This window comes from Trachinotus anak, unplaced genomic scaffold (assembly GCF_046630095.1).
Source record: "Trachinotus anak isolate AG129_WGS33_773 ecotype Australia unplaced genomic scaffold, CSIRO_AGI_Tana_v1 ptg000018l, whole genome shotgun sequence".
Classification (NCBI taxonomy): Eukaryota; Metazoa; Chordata; class Actinopteri; order Carangiformes; family Carangidae; genus Trachinotus; species Trachinotus anak.
Window position 1 is genome coordinate 15,289,948 of NW_027273869.1, and position 19,570 is coordinate 15,309,517.

General features: G+C 40.8%; 1 protein-coding gene across 12 annotated transcripts in view; it reads right to left on the reverse strand.

Annotated features, from left to right (window-relative positions):
• Positions 1–18,039, reverse strand: part of magi2a (membrane associated guanylate kinase, WW and PDZ domain containing 2a) — a 216,082-nt gene extending 198,043 nt beyond the window's left edge. For 6 of the 12 annotated variants that reach the window (XM_071502619.1, XM_071502618.1, XM_071502616.1 and 3 more), the window contains exon 1: positions 17,343–17,814. In XM_071502619.1, the coding sequence (XP_071358720.1) occupies positions 17,343–17,643 (301 nt within the window). In that variant the 5' untranslated portion in view covers positions 17,644–17,814. Of the gene's footprint in view, positions 1–17,342 lie in introns of all 12 variants that reach the window. The other 6 variants (XM_071502626.1, XM_071502623.1, XM_071502617.1 and 3 more) reach the window with 5 other exon arrangements.
• Between the last annotated feature and the right edge of the window lie 1,531 nt (positions 18,040–19,570).

The window sequence follows — 19,570 nt, forward strand, 5'->3', positions numbered from 1 at the left end:
CGCGCCTCCCCAGAGTCGCCTCTGTGCTCACTAACAACTCAGTTTGCTGCTTCCTGTTTGGTGCTGGAGAAAGGGTCATTGACCGTCACTATCTGCATGACCCAAGACCAAAAACTTACAATCATATAAAACATGTCTGATTTCATTGGACCCTTGAGACAAAAAACAGCCTGACTTAAGACGGCTCAGACGATCGAGATGACGGGAGCAAAGCGCAACTCTAGCAAAGCTCTGATGATTTTATTCTGACATTGGATTGTCACTGGATTGGATTGACATTACATGTTTCCAAAAATGTGTTGACTGTTTCGTCATCATTGAACAATAGCCAGAGCATCATTATAGTTTATATTTCCTTATACTTTCACACCTTATAAACTCGCATGCTTTTTGGAGCTTTGAGGTTACACTACGAGAAAATGAAGACTGCATATGAAGTGACCCTGCACTCTTGAGGTAAAACTCAGTTTGACCCAAATGACATGCGAGTATAAAAGAAATTGAGGGTACTGAGGAAGAGAACAAAAGGCTCATTAAATAAAGTCGCTGAAATTGGCTTTCTCAGGGAAGGCAGTGGAAATGTCTTTTTATTCAGTGCATGAACTACAGCCACGTTCATGGTCGGTGCACAGTCATTTTCAAATGTGTGTGCGTTAGGCAGGATTAATTCTAAAAAGTGAGTTGTAAACAGTGACCTTTCAGTGTAGTTCCACCGACAAGACTAGAGGGAAAGAAATCTCATATTTATGCCTGAGGAGTAAGCCTTAAATCTGAGAGCGGAGAACACAGGGATGATTGTGCCTTCAATTTTCTTTTCATTCTCTTCATTTCATTAGTCTGTTTTTCCCCCTGCTGACTTTACACTGACAGAGAATAATCAAAAGGGAAGAGTGGGATGAGAAAACGGGGTGAGGGAGTTGGAGAGAGGGATATTAACGAAGGTGGAGAGCAAACAGCAGAGCAGGAGTGCAGGGAGTGAAGAAGCGGGGCGTCTTTTTGTTAATTGTTGGAGGAAGTCAGGCAACACTTGCTGCCCTGCTTCTTTCAGGATGTTGCGTTGGGAGAGAGGCCACACACTCCCCTGACCTCAGTCTAATTACTGCATACCTTGTGGTGAATAACAGCAATTCTGTGGAGACTCACGGAAGAGAGGAGGACGATGTGATGCCAGACGGCTGCCGAGTCCCCTTCGTACCTCCCTGTGGTTCAAAAAGCAGCACAGCATGGCTCCACTGCCCTGGAGCAATGAGAAACTTGTGGGAAAAGCGTGTTATCTGTCTGCTCTACATTCTCCAGCCTCTTCATCGCTAGCTGCAAATGCGCTTTTTTCCTGGCATAAAATGTGGAGACAGCAGTTCTTAACATTCAATAGGAATCCAGACTGAATGCAGATCTCGCAGTAGCCCTGAGCAGGATGAGTTTTCAATCAACGGGCGAGTCCAAGTTATGCTTTCTACTACAAACAGCGAGCTCAGAGTGTCAGACTCTGCACCGGGAGGGTGAAGTCGAAGAGGGCATATTTTGGACAACATATTTTCAGCTTGCAAGAAGCTCCTGAAGCAGAAAATCAATGTTTAAAGAGAAACCGAGCACGGGGGAGAAAATAACAGCCAAGAGCCACGGGTTGCTTAGAACAGCGCATGGACATAGTATGGCCGACAGCCCAAAGATTCCTGTGCACTTTACACTAACATCAAGACAAAACCCTCATCTAACACAAAAGATCAATATTAACCTCCAACTCTGTACTAATTTTAAGCAAAAGTGTAAAAAAAACAAACAAACAGATAACTGGAGTACGAGGCATTATGTTCAGAGTAGTCCACCATTAGTATTCAATACCATGTGCTTAAGATTTAGAAATACAGTCATTATTTTCAAGGTTTTTCTTAATAGGAAAAAGGAAGATGCACTTTTTACAACTAAAACTTTCATGGATCTGAGTATTTCTTTATTAACCGCAGCCAACATTTTAATTTGTTTATCACAGGACTAAAACAGTTACATGTATTAAGAACTAATCTGTTGTGTGTTTCTTACCATTAATTGATTAATGGTCTATAAAATGTTAAAAATGGGTTCATGCCTGCCAGAGGCCATTTATTCAAATTGCTTGTTGTGTCCAAAAATTTAATATAATCAATTTATAATGATGTGAGAAATTAAACTAGCTTGATTGATCAATCAATGCTCTTGAAAACCACGCTGTGTTTATATTTTGATAATAAATTCAGTAGAAAGACAGAGGGATGATGACGATCAGTGCCAATATATTTCATAGTCCTTCCCCTGCTTCCCCCATGTGTGTCGGCTTCGATTGTGATGGAGGTGGTGAATGTTACCACGGCAATGCACAATCCAGTCACACTGTATTAATCCTGCACATTGTCATCCTTGACGCAGCAGCGATCTGATCTGTGACACTTTGCAGCCGTAAATGTGTCATTTCAGTCGAGGCGCAAATGTTAAAAGAGCCGAGTAACTGGGTTTAGACTCGATTCAGAACAAAGGCTCTGACTGTGACACATCTGAAAGATTAGTCGTCCGACTGCTTGCCAAAAAATAAAAGACGGTCTCACTGAGTCTGTGCCAAGTCACAAAGCACCGTCTTCTTTTGAATGAAAAAATTAATGAATAAACAATTAGATCCAATCTAATTCAAAATGTCCCTTATATAAAAACATAAAATAGAAAGGATTTAATTGCATATTAGCATGACAATCACGTACTTGTTTTGTAAGCTTAATGCAGGACATGTGACCAATCTTTTTTTTTGTAGAAGATCAAAAGCAGTTTCTAGTCGAGATGTGTGTACATAGACTAATATATATAAATAATCATGTAATTTTTATTAAATACAGTGAACAGAGGCACTATTTCATTTCATTGTAATGTAATGTAATGGGACCAGACACTGATTTCAAATATCAAATATCAAATATCAATATCAAATATCAAATATCAAGATATTTTTGACTCAGTTCTGGTGCCAGTGCTGTGACAGTATTCAGGATTTAACTCTTAGAAATCTGAACTACAGGTGGGTTATACTGGGTGGTCTCTGAGAAAAGCTCTGATGCTTTAATGGAGGAGCAAGTGGACTTTTTTTCATTTCACTCAACAATAAGTCGAATCACATTTAACACCATCAGCATTAAAGAAGATTAGAACTTCTCCCAGTTTTGATATATACCTCCAAATTCAATTGGATTTCAGATCTCATATCTACCTCATTAAAAAGGCAAAGAGTCAAACTCTACAAGCATGTGGAGAAGTCAGATGAGATCTCAGCTGAGTATTTTTTTGGAGATCAGTAAGTTTGAAATTGAAGCTTCTTTCAAATGAAAACAAACCCTGCTGTTCACCGTCTTCTCTCCTGATAGATTTAAGTGTTGTAGTTTCTCGTGGAGCCAAAGTAAATGCGCTAAACTTCTTCCTCTCAACTTGTTTTGATAACACACAATAAGACTGAGGTGACAGCTTAATCTCATTTCAACTTTCTGTGGGATAAAGAAAACGCTAACAATTTCATTTTAAGCACATAAAACTACGCCCTATTCGTCAAACAGCTAATCTTATTAGTGTATCCTTTGTCATTTTAGAAAATGCTTTTTGTTTTAATGAAAAACAGATTCAGTGAAGTGAAATCTAATTTTACTTTAAGTAAATGAAAACAAAGAAGAGGTAAAAAAAAAAAAAATCTTGTGTTCCTCGTGTTAAAGGGAGCACGAGCTGGTGTCCAAATATGTACTTCATCACACGGAGAACAGCACTGCCATGGTCGTCCATCAAATTCAAATCAGAATAGTGTGAAAAACAGAGTGTCTGTGAACACTCTCTCCTTCCTTTCCTCTCTCTGCATCTCCTGAGCATCAGGTGCGTCTCTCTCTCTCTCTCTCATGGCCAGCCTGTCTATCAGAAGGTCCCTCGCTCTCTCGCCGACAGTTAAGAAGCATGAATAATGTCTGCGTGTGGAGGGACAGATGGACCGAGCTGCGCAGTCGGTCTCTTCATCTCCCGAACCTATTTAAATGTGTCTCTCTTGGTTCCCATGGGAGAATGAGGAGGAAATGAGTGTGTGTGAATGGGAAGGAGGGAGATGGAGAAAAAAGGGTGAAAGAAAAGCAAGAGCAAGAGACAGAGCTGCATATGTGACAAAAAAAAAAAAAAAAAAAAAATCCTCCCCAGAGGGAGGATGTGAGCTGGCTCAAAGCAGCTGGAGGTGACCTCGCTGCAGGCAAAACTAACAGGGTGGGGTGGGTGGAGGTGGGTTGCTAAAGGGAAGCTAAAGGCTAGTACAGACTTGACAGGAATCCCAAAAAAAAAAAAAAAAACCCAAAGTCAGACATTACTGGTCTGAGGGAGACGTCAGTGTGAGGCAGCAGAAGAAGATAGATGTGGTCAGTGCATAGACTTATTGGTGCACAGACTGCTACAACGCAGAGGCAGTGGCAGGTTTTATTGAATGGACATGCTAATAATGTGTCTCGTCCTTCCTTGTAGGATCCATACGGCCCGGCGGTAAATCAATGTCTGGTTTACAGTCTTATTGCAGACTCTTTATCTTGGCAGAAACTGCTGCTCTGTCACTTCTGAACTGCAGTTCTTCCTTCCAACACACACCCACCACAGTTCATCAGTGTACCAGGCAGATATTGGGTTTGTGTAGTGTTGTTTTCTTTATTTTATACTGGGTGTACTCTTTGTCATCAATTGCTCATGTGTCGGCTACAGTGTTATTTAGTTTGATTACTTATTTATTGCATGACCGATCAATAACCCTCTCAGACTTAGCTATTTCTGTAAGGTAGCTGCAGTATCATCCTTGGTTTTACTGGACAGTTTAAAGGGGCTGATTGTGAGTTTTTTCTCTGCCACAGAACGTGGTTTCTTGCTGGGAGCAGGTGGTGGTGATTGTCACTTGTCAAAACCTTCAGCCATTGTTGCGTTTACAAGACAAGAGGTTATAATACGTCCTCTGAGCAGCGTTACGTCTTCAGGGCAGGCTGGAGGCTGCAGTGAGTCCCCATCAGAAAGCAATGAGACAGGCCGGGGCTAGCTGGTTAGCATGCTAACATGATAGAGACAAGAGTTAACATTGGCGTTGCTTTCCACTTCTGGAGAGAGCTGCAGTTGGTGAGTGAAGGAATGACGTTTCATCTAGACTGGTAAATAAACAGCTGTTTAAGCTAATGTTAGCTATGCAGCAATAGCAAAACTAGTCCTTTAAAGCTATAGATGCTTTAAAGGACTAGTTTTATATTTTGGGGATACGACAAGAAAATAAATAACTCATGTCTCTATGTTATGTGTTATGTGTAGGAGGCGATTAGCTTAGCTTAGCATAAAGACAAGCGCTGTGTTCGGATTGCCCCTCATTTACTCTATATAGTGTTTGCTACATAGACTCGCTAGGGGATGGGTGCAGACAGCAGCTAAAACATTTGGGACACTACTTGCATGTTAAATTGCTACATAATTATGAACTGCATACTTGCATTTATTATCGTGTGTCTGTTTATTAGCATAAACAAAGGCCAGAGCATCTGCATCACATACAAAATACATTGAAACACTTGCTGTCTTAGAAGATGTGCAATTGTTACGCATCTTACATGTTTTTTTTTGTCTTTTATGTTTGAATTTGTGTCTATAGATCTTTACTCTGTTTTTGCCATTGTCACTGTTTTGTCAGTTTGTGTTACGTTCAAATATGGTCCTGACAGGCGCTTTAATAAGAAGAATCTTTGAAATCCTGCTGCTCAGGCAGAGGAGGGGACGAGCCGCTGTACGATCGAGACACCTGAGGACACCTGGTCTACAGACACTCTAATCACATCAGCTAGCAGCTAATGTTAGCACCTAACCTGTTTGTGAGAGGGCAGCTTCTATACACAATATAGTGGAGAAGATTTACAGTTGAAAATTGGTGCAGAAATACAAAATGGGTGATTCACTATATAGTGGAGTATATTTTTGGGCAAGTGGATGCTCAGAACAGGCCCTAGACTGCAGGACCCCCCTAAAATTCACTCATAAACATGTTGAATCTTGCTTGTTTAATCTGTACACAGACAAAAGGTAAAACTGTGGTTTTACAGGGAGTTACCTGCTGCTTTCAGACTTTATCTTAAACTATCATAAAAATAAACGTGCTCTCTGTTTCCAGGACAACCAGGTAACACATTGCGTCCCTTGGGTGAGGGAAGCAGCATGTTTTGTCTTTTGTTGTTCATTGTCCACCATTTGTAGCACAGATTAGCCGTGAAAAATCGATCTTGGTCCCAACTCTAATCCACTCAGAAGCACACATACTGAGATGGACACAAATGCAACCACTCCATTTCATATACACACACACACACACACACACACTCATCCACGTAGAATAAGAAGACAAGACTATTTGATCCTTGCCAAGAGACAGGCAGGGAAGGACAGACCAACCACCGCGGCTCTCAGAAAGGCTTTAATCGCTTCGTATTGATTGTTCTCTGGTTTTTTTTTTTTTGGTGAATCAGCAACAACTAGTGTGGGCTGAGGAGTTTGCTTAATATTCCCGTCTCTCTGTGAGCAGGTCAGCCAATTTCACCCTCCCCAGTGTCTTCGCTCCAAAATATCCCATTTAAATCTAATTTATATTCATACCACTGGCAGTATGGGAGGTGTAGAAATATTAACTTTGCCCAACGTGAAAAATGAAATCTTAAAAACCTCTCCCTCTTCAAAATCTTATGGTGCCCAGGGGTTGCACCTATAAAACTTCAGAGGTTGCACAACAGCAACCCATAGCCACTTTGTGATTCATCACAGCTTCATAACCACAATCTGATGTTTACTTTTGGCTCATCGTGTGCCTACAGGGCTGCTGGGTCTACAATATTCCTCTCTGTGATTGGCTTTTGATGAAGAACCCAAAGGAGGCATGAAAACAAGGCTGCTCTACATGCAAGCAAAATAAAAGCTGACTACAGGTGACAGCACCGATTTGTCGCAGAGATCAGAGGAATCACCTTATCTTTGGGACGAAAGAGGTGTCACTGAACATCACAGGGAGACATTTTATGACAAATGAGCACGCCTGTAAAGCAAATAACACGTCCCTGGTGTCGCTCGATATACAACTGTGTACATATACAGTGCACTGTGAATAACTCAGAGCTCAGAAGACGACACATGCTTCCTGACAGCTGAGGCGTCAATGTCAGTGACAGAAAACATCAGGTAAAAGGATTTAAGGTCTAAGTTAACAGATGAGTCTCACACTGGCTTTGTCATTTTACATTCAAATTTACAGCGAAAACATCCTGGTTAATTGTCAGATCAATGATCAAGCTCTCTTCCTCCACCACATCTGCACAGGTAAACAGACAAAAGAACAGGAGTTTGGTTGTGTTTGAAGTTTCCTTTTAAACAGCAATGAGAGACTAATCCTCCTTCATTCATACCAAGAATACCAGAGTCATTTGTTTGAAGTTATTCAAATGTGTTGAGCCATCTGGAGATTTTCATGTAACTAAATATTAGACTTGTTTATAATCACAGGATCTGCCTGACACTGAAACTATTAATCAATGAACTGACTCGTCAAACAAAAACGAAAAAAAAAAAACAAAAAACAAAAAAGTTAACTCAACTTGTGTGATGATTGATTTATGGTCATTAATCAGTAAAAATACTTAACATTCCTATGACTGCAGCTAACAATCATGCATCAGTCCACCACTCTGATCCAGCCTGAAAAATCTCTACAACTAATGGTTGGATTGCCACGAAATTAAGTAAATATTTTTATGATATCCTCAGGATGAATTCTGATAACTGTAGTGAGTCCTCTGGAGTTTTCATCCAGCGCCGACATGTTGTCACTAGCACTCAATAGTACTTTGCATCTAATGCTAATGAGGAAATGCTAACATGCTAACATGCTAAAAATCAAGACAGTTCACATGGTTAACATTATACCTGCTAAATCAGCACATGAGCATCATCATTGTGAGCATGTTAACAAGCAAACCGCTGTGCCTAAAATCAAATCACATAATCTATCATCAGAACTGTTGCTGTCAATTGCTAATTGACTAAATTACTGTCATTTCTGTTTTACATTTTTCTAAGCACCTTTAGTTTAGTTTTTCTGTTAATCTGCTAAATAAGCAATCTAAAGACGACACTTTGGGTTATAATAAATTGCAATAGCTATTTGACCCGATTCAATGAATAAAAATGAATATTTAATTAATAAAAAATGATATGTCAATTAAAATAATTGTTAGGAATGACTTAAATCCAGCTGCAAGAGGCTTTAAATTTAAATCCTATATTCTGAGAGGAAAAGCAGCTCTTACAATAACACACTGTGAATAACAGTCAAGCACTAAGGACGTATAAAAGATTACACTGTTGTAAGTGACATACTGTCGTAGGTCCATTCAGAAAAGCTGAGCAAGAAGTAACAATAAAAAACTGTTTACTCTAGTCACACACAGTAGCAACATGAACGACACCGATTTACATAAACATAAGCAGACACACACGACCCAGACATAAGGGAGGATTATGTCTCTTATGTCTCTGCATGTGACAAAAGAACCATGAACCCATGAAACCTTGAATTAGCTTCTTTGTGGGACAAGGATCAACAGAAACACACACTGAGAGTACGTGCACACCGTCTCTCATTCATCTGTAATTTATTATAATGAAAAGGTAAAGGCCTCCTCTCTGCGCTGAGCTCCTTTATGCTCCTGACACCATTCATTTATAGACCTCAGATAATGGAGAAGGTCATCAAGATTTTTAACCGTGTACAGAGAAAAGAAGCACTGATTCCATGATACATTCAGTTAATGCCAGAGACACACAGACACCAGCGTAGCCTGGCATCCCTGTCGAAACCATACGTGTACAGTGCACACACACACATACACACACACACACCAAAAAAAAAAAGTTTGCAGCCTTTCCATTTCCCAGTCTTTGAAATACTTCCACTTGCCTCAACAGATGGATGATGTTGACAAGCAGAGGAAGACAGTTATATGTATGTGTGAGTCAGCGTGTGTGTGTGTGTGTGTGTGTGTGTGTGCCTTATCATTACCTGTCCCCAGAGGTGAGCCTGGCAGTCAGACAGTGTAACAGAAGCAACGACAACAGGTTCTCTCCACCAAACCTCTGTCAAGCATGACTGGATAGCATGTGGTAAGTGGTGCTACAGCCCCAGGGATGCACTCATACACACACACACACACACACACACTGGAGGATTGCTGCTCTTAATGGATGTGTGTGTGTGTATACTGTACGTGTATCACACTTTCCGTGATGCACTTGCTGGTGCAACTTAACACTCTCAATGGGACCCTGACAACAAGACAGATGAGTCTGACTGCACTGAGAATCGTTACCGCACTCCCACGCAAACAGTGTGCGTCTGACTCCACACAACTTCTCGGGGATTGCCCCCGTCCCATCTTTCAAACCCCCAGCAGAGTGGTGACCAGTCCAGGCTCATCATCGCTCACATCAGTCATCCCATTACTTGGGCACGCGCCATTGACTTGATGGTGTCGTAACATGCTGTGTTTTTCCCCGAGCCGCGCTGCAAAGCATGTGTGGTGTGGTTTCATGAATCGTTTCTTTGTTGTACAGGTTTGCAAAATGATTTGATCTGTGGGTGCAATATGGCCGACCTTAACCTTCACATTCAGCTGACACCAGCTCCTGGTGTATAAATTACTTTATCGTCCGTCAGAGCCTCCAGCTACACAGCATGCTGATCCCAAGACAGTGATTGGACCATCGCAGGGGCAGAGTTTGTGCAGCATGTTCAAGAGGATGTGAGGCATCATTATACAAGGCATGGTGTCATGTACAGTGTTGCTGATTTAGCTGTAAGTTGAGGCTTGTGAATAAGTAACAGACACAAGGAAAAATGTAAAGATTCTTTTGTATTACTACTTTTAAATGAGATTCATTAAATCCTATTTAAATGGTAAGAATATTTGAGTGCATATCTACAACTGTTACAGGTGCTGGACACAAAGATCAGAGTAAAATGAACAACGCAGAGAGGTGAAATCACAGCGCTGTGGTTAAATTCAGATATAGATTTAAGCTTTATTATCACATTACAACCAAATCCTCAGGCAAACACCCGAGGAGGACCTGGTTTTGTTGAAACTATTTTCATCTAAATCTTTAAGCAAGCTCAGATTCCAGCAGGCAGCAACACCTCTCCAGTTTTTGCAGAAATATTTTTTGCAAAAATGTTTTGCTCAAAAGCAAATGGCAAGCAGTGCAACAAAGACAACCTGGTGGCTCATTTAAGGCACGTTCTGCAGCAGGTAGCTGTGACATACTGGGTTATGGCCAGAGAAACGTGTCATAAATTAAAAAGACGACCCATAAAAAAGAAAATAAAGGTCAGGAGACAATCTCCCAGTATCACGTTGAGCTCATCAGCTGCTTTCACACACACCAAATTAACAAGTTTCCTATTGATAAAATCAAAGTGTTGTGTAGCTCCTAAAATGAGTTAATATGACACTGTTTGGCATTACTATCAAAGGGTGAAAAGGGGTGACGTTATAGTAGATAGTGATGCAGATGTGTAGCCCTCTAAACCTTATATTACATTAGGGCTGAACAATTAATCGAGATATTGTCAAAATCTCAACATATGTGCAATATCCAAATCACAGTACCTGTAATTGTTTTGACAAAGCTAAGACATCTCACAACATATTACAAATGAAGCACTGTGGTGCTGCAGAGACACCTCGGCCTATAAATCATATTCTCTAGATGTAAAGGAGCATGCTTGTTTTGTGTGAATCCCGAGAAAAATCACATCAGCATTTTTATATTTTTGTCAGTGAAACTCAATCATTATTTGGCAATATCTGCCAAAATAATCACAATATGTTTTTTGCAGCCCTATATCCCATGCTTCATAATCTCTGAAATAATAATGATTTTAAATCCTATATGTTATCTTCTTATATGTTTCTAGTCAAGAATGAGCTGTGAGCCTCAGTGTTTAATCCAACCTGGATGAAGTGCTCAGAGAGAAGGAAATTTGAATAGGAAACCTCCATTTGCTAATGACTCTCAAGTGATATGACTGAAAGCTTTGGAATAGCCACTAAATAAGCCTTGAGGTGATACTCCTCTGGGAACAATTAATGTCTCATCAACTAATTCCATCCACCACTTGCTGAGATATTTCACTCTGGACCAAAGTGTCAGGCTGACAGACCAACTCTAGAGCCACGCTGGAAGCTAGAAACAACCTTTTAAAACCACAGAAGTGGTGGCAATGCTTGTTGCCATTTCTGCCTTGCTAAAGCTCCTCGTCTGTGCCCAGACTGTGGTAATGACTTGCCCCAACACAAGCTAACAGTGAGTGGGCACCCAGCGAGCACAATGATTGCCTTCGGCTGACCTGGAAATGTCTGCTCTTACCTGAGCCCAGCGCCACTCGGCGAGGCTCAATCAGCATACGCTTCTCAGCCGCACTAGAGCACAGCTACAGTAAGAGCTTCTCACTCCACAGTGGCAGTGAAAGATGCAGTGACAGCCTCCATAGCCGGCTGCATTAATCCTTCACCAGAGCTGAAATAGGAAACTGAACTGGGGCATTACAGCAGTGTGCATGTGTGGGAGAGAGAGAGAGAGAGAGAGGTTGAGGGGAAGGAGCCGGGACTCTGATGTAAAGCTAATTTATCTTGATGCTTTGGCAGCAATATTTGTGAATTAGAGAAAAAGAGAGTGTTTGAATTTCTACTCTGCATGCAGATTATCTAAGGTAAGGCTGAGTGAAAAGAGAATGGATTTGTAACACTTGTGATATACTTGCTTTTTACCATTTTGCAGGTGGCTGCGATGTGAGCGGCACTGTTCACATTCTATCTCGCCTGCTTTGTGTATCCCTGCAGGATTAAATAATATCCACTAAGCAGCAGATAACTGTTGAATCATCCCTGGCTGCCTCAGCAACCCTTTTTTGTTTTTTTTGTTTTTTGTTTTTTTTAAGCGTAAACACAATGACGATACCTCCAACACACAGTGGACGTATCACAACATCTGACTGCTGCTGCTCACGGCCTGGCTCGTGTCCTAATCCTGTTACATTGACCTGTTCCCTGAGATCTGCTGCATTTTTTATGCGTCAGTGTGGTTTTGGAGAGACATGAGGGTGTCTCATTTCTTGCTGTGTCTTAGGCCGCGTTCAGGCTGATGGTAGCCCTGCATGAAAAAAAAAACAAAAAAAAAAAACACTGCCCCCTCAGTGATTTGAATGGAGCCAGTTGTTTGATACAGTGGGGTTGCAAACACAAGAAGCTCCAGCTCTAAACAAGGCAGGGTCGTCTGAAAAAACACTGACTCAATGTTTACTGCAACCCAACATGTTGTCATCCAGCAGTGGACTGGCCAATCAAATACACGCGAGCACAATTTTCTGATTCACGCACATCCCACTGAAAGACAAAACGATGATAAGTTTGAGTTGTTTGTTGTTTTGCATTGTGTCTTTGTTATGTTTTGACATGGACAAGCAATCACAACCACACGAACAGGAAGTGTACACCATTTCGTACAATTGGCGGTGGCTGTAATCAAGCGGCAACCTCCGGGGTTATAGACTGCCATGTTAAAATGTCCATCTTTATAGCAGAAATAGCTCTCTAGAGCTAATTCCCTCTTCGTAACAACTGTACAGGGGGTGATTTTTTATATGTTTAAATTTTATTAAGGCTTAACGTTATATGTAAGTGAGGGAGTGGCCATGTTGGGTGACATCAGTCTTGGTTCCTCACATGCTCCACCTCTTTGCCCATTTTTGGATTTGCCAGGAGGGAGGTGGAGTCAGACAATGCCAAGATGGCAACAGTAGAGCATCCCACTCTGAGCTTCACAACTGCTCTTCAGAAACCTTTGAGTGAAATCACAGAAGCTACGTCCCTCTGTATTTACAGTCTACGCTTTTAATGCTTCATCTTTAGAGTATCTTTGGACGTATTTTATTATCTCACCAGTATCTCTGCACTGTTTTTGGTTCTGAATCCGTGCTTAGTTTCACCTTTTCTGAACAAATACAAGGAAAAGGTTGGTTAATGTTACGATCACACAAGAAAAAGCATTGCCTTGTTTTTTTTTTATGTTTTAATTTCTCTAATGCTTTCCAAGCTTGTTATTTGATCAGAATTTGCTGCCGACTTTAATTCACATCTTGAAATATTGCCTTGCTGTTTGTGGTCTTAATTGCAATTTTGTGCACACACTGGAGGACAAACACAAGCAGAGCTCCGAGGGAACGCAGGATACACCTTCATGCAAAAGTGTATTTAAAAGCAAGTACATCAGCACTGTGAGAGTGTTAAAAAAGACAAATTAGGCCTTTACTGGCATCAAATCTACAGGGGCCACAGTAACCACAGGAGGCAGTCGCAGTTCGATCCTTACATTACCCATAATGTCTTGCTCTAATGAGATTTCACTGTGTCTCTGGGAATGTAATTGTGCCCTCTGTTCTCTTATACACCCATCAGTGTTTTGTGGGGATCCTAATTATGTCCTACAGGGCAGGCCTGATTGCTGGTGGCAATGTAATCTAATCCTCACCTCAGAGACTAATAAAAATCCTAATACTGTGTACGTCTATGTGTGTGAGGTTAAAATGGGACAGTGCCCTAGGATTTCAGATGACATGAAAAATTAAAGTCATATTACAGTACATAGGAGATTAAGTGCATGAATGCATGAACATGATTCATGATCAGTGTAACAGAGAGGAGTGTAAATCACGATCAGGATGTTTAATTACAGAGGAGAGCGTAATGAAAGTTGGCAAACCAGACAAGATAAACCAAAAGAAAGTGACGGCTCCCTTAGAGTTGTGACATTAGTGAAGCAGCAGACCACTGCAGAAGTGAACTTTGATGTATTATTCAAAAAGGCCATGAACAACCTTTGGAGACTGACCATGCACGTAAACCGGTCAGGGACCCTGCTCCTCAACTATGGGCTAAAGGAGGAAAAACAAAGCACAATTTATGGTCATTTAATTGGAACATAGCTGATCTGCTGTGACCCGGTGATGAACAAGTCAGACAACAAACAATTAAAATTTAATTGCAGGCTGTTTGGCTGTTTCAGGTGGCTCTTGTCTTGGTCTAAAATAGTAGTTATGCAAAAGGGGAGCACAAATTGAAATGTTTTTTAATGTGCGCAACATCCTCAAATGGAAACATTATAGTGCGGATGTGAACGCTGTTTTCTTCAAGCAACGGTGGATCAATTTAAAGTTCATACCAAGCAGCTGCTCACAGTGAACAAAGGTTTTGTTTATATCCAAAGGTTTTGACCAAAACCTTCACCAAATCTCAAATACACGGCTGCTGCAGACAGACAGGCCTCAGAAATGAAAAGACTACAACCCCATCATTATTGCTGAATGTTTTTCTGTCTTGAATTATATTTGTTCCTGTAAATGCAGCAATTTTTCATTACAAATTCCATTTTCTGCTTCACTCGTACACTCCAGCAGTTCTAACAGTAACTGGTATTTATGTAAACCTAAGGATACCTGCCTTCGTCTGTGGGAAAACACAATTATGGACATTTGAGAACAAAGCTCTGCACATGAAATTAGTTAAAATTGCCAGAAGACATTAATTTAAACTTTCTGACAGTAAACGCCTGTGTAACAGTAACAGCCTCTACATGACAGCATCATGACACAGTCATTTTTTCATGTGGATGATTACAGATCTTTTCAGCTGTTTTCAAATATACTCTGTGGTTCTACAGCTGCAGGAAAACTGGCTCAGAGATAAATAATAACAAATGACTAATCTTCTTCGTCATGTCACGTCAATAATAGGGATGTGGTTTATTTTAAGGGAAGATCACAATTTGGTTAGATTTAGGTACAAAACAACTTTAGGTTGAGGAAAGGATGTGTTAAAATGTCTTTAAAGGTTTTAAAGGTGCCATATGTTACACTGTTCTGTGTTTTATTTGAAGTGTTGATATCCATAAGAAGATATATTTGTGGTTTTAAGAACCAAAAACCATCAAGATGTAGTTTTACATCTCCTCTCTCAGGCTTCTCTCTGGATATTTAGTGACCACACATCAATGAGCCAATCAGAACAGAGGCTCTGAGCTCTTCCTCTGATTGGCTGACTATCTTCTGAGTGATTGAATCACAACAGGTTGCAGGATTTTAATGTGCTTTTTCTGAGAAGTAAAAAATATCTGTTATTGCTGTGTGGACATTGCAAAAGAGTGTTTTTGCTCCATAATATTTACTTAATATACATATCAATCATGTCAAAAACAGCTTTACACTACAAACAGCCAATTGAGCAAACACGAGCGGAGCAGTGGGAGAATATCAATCACTTGGGCGATCACTGGAGGATATAAATATTTCATAAAAAAAGTAAGACATTAATTTGATATGGGCTTGGCTGCCTTTTGAATAAATCCCTGGTGTGACACTGAATCGCACACCCTCACCGTCACACACATGCAAACACACAGGCTAAGACTTTGATCCAAAGCCTCTTATAGGGTTTTGCTGATTTTTCACCCCAAAATGAGAGTCCGCAGATCCTCCTATCGGCTCACAACGCAAGACACCCTGTATCATTAGTCGCAAGGATCAAAGACACAAACGGTCAGAGGAGTGCGTCCCTGACACGAGAACTTCTCGTCCAGCGGACAAAGATGACAGGCATTAGATGGAGTTACATGACTTGAGCCCTGTTTTAAATGAAAAGCGTCTACATGGGTGTTCTGGACGCTGCATGTGTTCAGCCCATACATTTCATTAAGTCTTTGAACAGCACAATCCTGCCCCTAAAGAAACCACAACACTAACTTAAGCAATCCACAGGACTTCCCACTCAAACACTTATAATATAGTACCTAAGGGGACTAGTGTGTCTGTGGCATTCAATAAATAGCTAACAGTGACTTTATCTTACTCTATGGTATTTTTCATTTCCCATGACACCACCATAATGTTGAAATAGGGACTGTGGGATTTGCTCTAATATTTATGCAATAGCCTTTCCAAATCCAATTTAGTCCACTCAGTGTAGCACAAATTGGATAATAAATATTGCATACTTAAATGTCTGCTTTACAAAATAAAAAAGGATTTATATATATATATGTGTGTATTTCAAAGGTTAAACTGCAAATGTGGAGCAATTTTCTTCATCTTCAAGAAAGAAAACAAGCTCATAACCTCAAGAACCCCGGAGGCAGCACTCAAGATACAGTACTAGATATCTAATTATAAATTTAAGCCTGCAACTAACAATTATTTTAATTGAGGATTATTTTCTCAGTTAATCAGTGGATTTACTAATTATTAGAAAATAGTGAACCTGAGTTGACCTGTTCAAACTTTTTGTTTTGGGAGTCCCGAAAGCAAAAATATACAGTTTACTATCACGGATGCCATGAAACTTCAAAATTAAGAAATTGACAGCAGAAAACTTTTGACATTTCTATTTAAAAAATGACATTAATGATTAATCAGCTGGCAAATTTTGCAGCACTGTATATATTCAATTCAAAATATGTGAATATAAAATATATAAAATAAGGGCCAGTGATGTTAATCTCGATTATTAATGACCATACAGTGGATGTTTGCTTGTAATAATGAGAGAGTTTGACAATAAAGATCCATCTAATTTAATCCAGTATCTAATCTAATCCCATGTCTATGTTGGTGGTGTTAAAGGCAGTTGGATTTTCTGTAATCTCGACCTTTGATACCTTCTAGACAATTAGAAATATCACAGAAACTACTGCTTCCCTGCTGTAATACAAATGTTATTATCAGTTATCTACAAGGCTTAAAGTATTGAAGAAACATTTTAAATGAATGCGCACTTGACTGAACTTGAATGAGCACTGGAATGTGTATTTTTCTGACTGCCTCAAATGTAACACACCCCCTCAGAAGCCAAACTCCACCACACAGCAACAGGACCCCGCCGCACAAAACAACCAGAGCATGTCTGAGCCACCTTGGCCCAGAATACCCCCCCCCCCCCCCCCCCCCCCCCCCCCCCCCCCCCAGTGCAGGAGACTTGTAACAACAGTAAACACGCATAAAAAAGTTCCATTTCTTTCCGAGGTTTGTTCACAGCATCGAGCATGAAGGGGAGACTTCTCAGTTTCAGGAGACAATAGCTCTGCTGTCAAAACACAGAGAGCTAACGGATTTCAAAAATGTCCGGAAAAAAAAAAAAAAAAAAAAAAAAAAAACTACGACATGCGGGAAAGTTGGTGTGAAAGCTCAGAGACCTCACCTTGTTTGACACACTTGAGCCGGACGGGGTCTTTGCTGTGTTTGACCACAGCATGGACGTCCCTGGTGGTGAGTCCAGCCACCGGGGTGTCGTTGACTTCCAGCAGGAGTTCATCCGGGCAGAGTTTACCGCTGTGGCAGACCGCTCTGCCCGGGAGAAGCTCGCCGATAACCGGGAACTGTCCATTCTCAGCGCCGCCCTTCAACTCCAGCCCCAGCTCCCCCTCCTCATTCCTGCAAAGGACACTCTCATGGACTTTGTTAGTCCAGTGGTTCTTCCTCTTCTTCAGGCTCTTGGACATGGCTCAAACAAGGGGAAATCACATGAGTGCGGCCGTGGAAGAAGTTTCGCCTCTCTCTGGAGCCCCCCCGGTGTGGCCGCAGCGCTACAATGTGTCCAGTTTCAGCAGTAAGCGCCAGTTGTATCCATGTCAGCGCACACACTCACACACACAGCAGCTGGATCATCAGCCTGCTGGAACCGAGAGCTGCTCAACTAATGATGCCTTCAGGTTCTGTCTCTGCGGTCGGAATTGACACCAACCCCCCCCCCCCCCCCCCCCCCCAAAAAGGATTTATATGCTACAGTGAACTGTGAGATTGATTGGTTTGGAAAAAGCAAGAAAACCATTCACCAACTAACAATCATATCAGTTTAGATATTGATTAAAAAAGGGAAAAAAAAATATATATATAAAATGGAGCTGCTGCTGGATGGACATATTGACTCTTAGCTGTCTTTGTATGTCAGTGCTATATCAGCAAATTAATGCAGTGTCATTAAAAAACAACTTTGATGTAAATGAAACGAACGAATCTATTAAATACATACCACACGCCTTAACTGACAAACTACGTTTTATGCAGTTATACCACTTTAAAGTGCCATTTGGCCTGTTCTTCAGCATGAATGCATTAAACAACAAAATCAATTAATCAATACAAAATTACCTTAAAGATTGTCTTATCATTTTGCTGCACCACGCATTTGTTCTGTGCATATTATTTCCTAAAATGACACAGCAAAAACTCTTTAAACTCTCCTGGAGATGTCCACCAAACTTCCAGGTGTACAAATTTACGAGGGGCACCTGAAGGCAGCATCCAGCTCCAACCAACCCAACTGACCCGGATGTGAAGGCTAGAGGAGGAGAAGCAGGAGGAGGAGGAGAGAGGCAAGGCTTTTCCCAAATCCAGCTTTCCATGGAAAAAAAAAAGAAAAGAAAAGAAAAGAGAGAGAGGCAGAGTAACGGTATTTCCACTGGCATGGCAGCAGAGCAGCAATAATCAGAGTTTTTCATACCACAAATATGCTTCTTCTTTCTTACATTTGCTTACAGACACTGCAGATGATGTAGTGCGTAAGGGAAGTGATAACTATATGTAAGAGTGTATCAGACCATAACTTTGTATAAGTTATTAGGTGTAGGCCTCAGAAGGTTGGAGCAACCAACTCAACTAAAATGACTCTTTACCACCCACATTGTCATTTCCTTTCCCCTTGAAAGTGGCACCACATCAATTATACTAGAACAGGGCCCTACAAATGTCACTTAATTCACAGGAACCTTTAAAACATATTGTCATTATTATTTTTTATCCTCAGGTGAACTTGACAGCAAAAGACTTTATTTCCCTTGAACACCCTCAAGGTCTTTGGCAAATGATTTGTTTGTATTTTACGGAGCACTTTCAAGGGCGGCGAGTATTTCTCAGCTGAGCATTTCCTCCTTATTGATGATATTGATATTTTGAGGCATAATTCACCCCCTCTCACATCATTTGTGATGCACAGACTCAAGTCAGTCAGCTGTAATAGTTTTGTCATGCGCCAGAAGAAATGGCTCTAAAAGGAAAATCCCCTTGTGTTTATCTCAAGCCAGAGGAGAGGGACATAAAGCAAATGGAGAATTGAGTGAGTATAATCCATCTTCAAACAAATGTGTGTTGTGGGTTTTTTCCTTCACGGGGTTGACATCTTTAAAACTTACAATCCGCTTTATGGCGAAGCCTCTCCTCAACGCCTCTTCTCACTCAGACACCGAGCTCATTTTCAGTAATGATAGTGTTCCGCCTTGCTGCCATAATTGTATAGATATACAACGATAACAGCTATTCTACATCGCCGTCTTATCTGTCATGGCAACTTGATCCTTTTTCAGCCTTAAAATCATGTTTATCTAACAACAAATGAAAAATTCCAGTAATGTCTTCAGATAAGTGCACTTG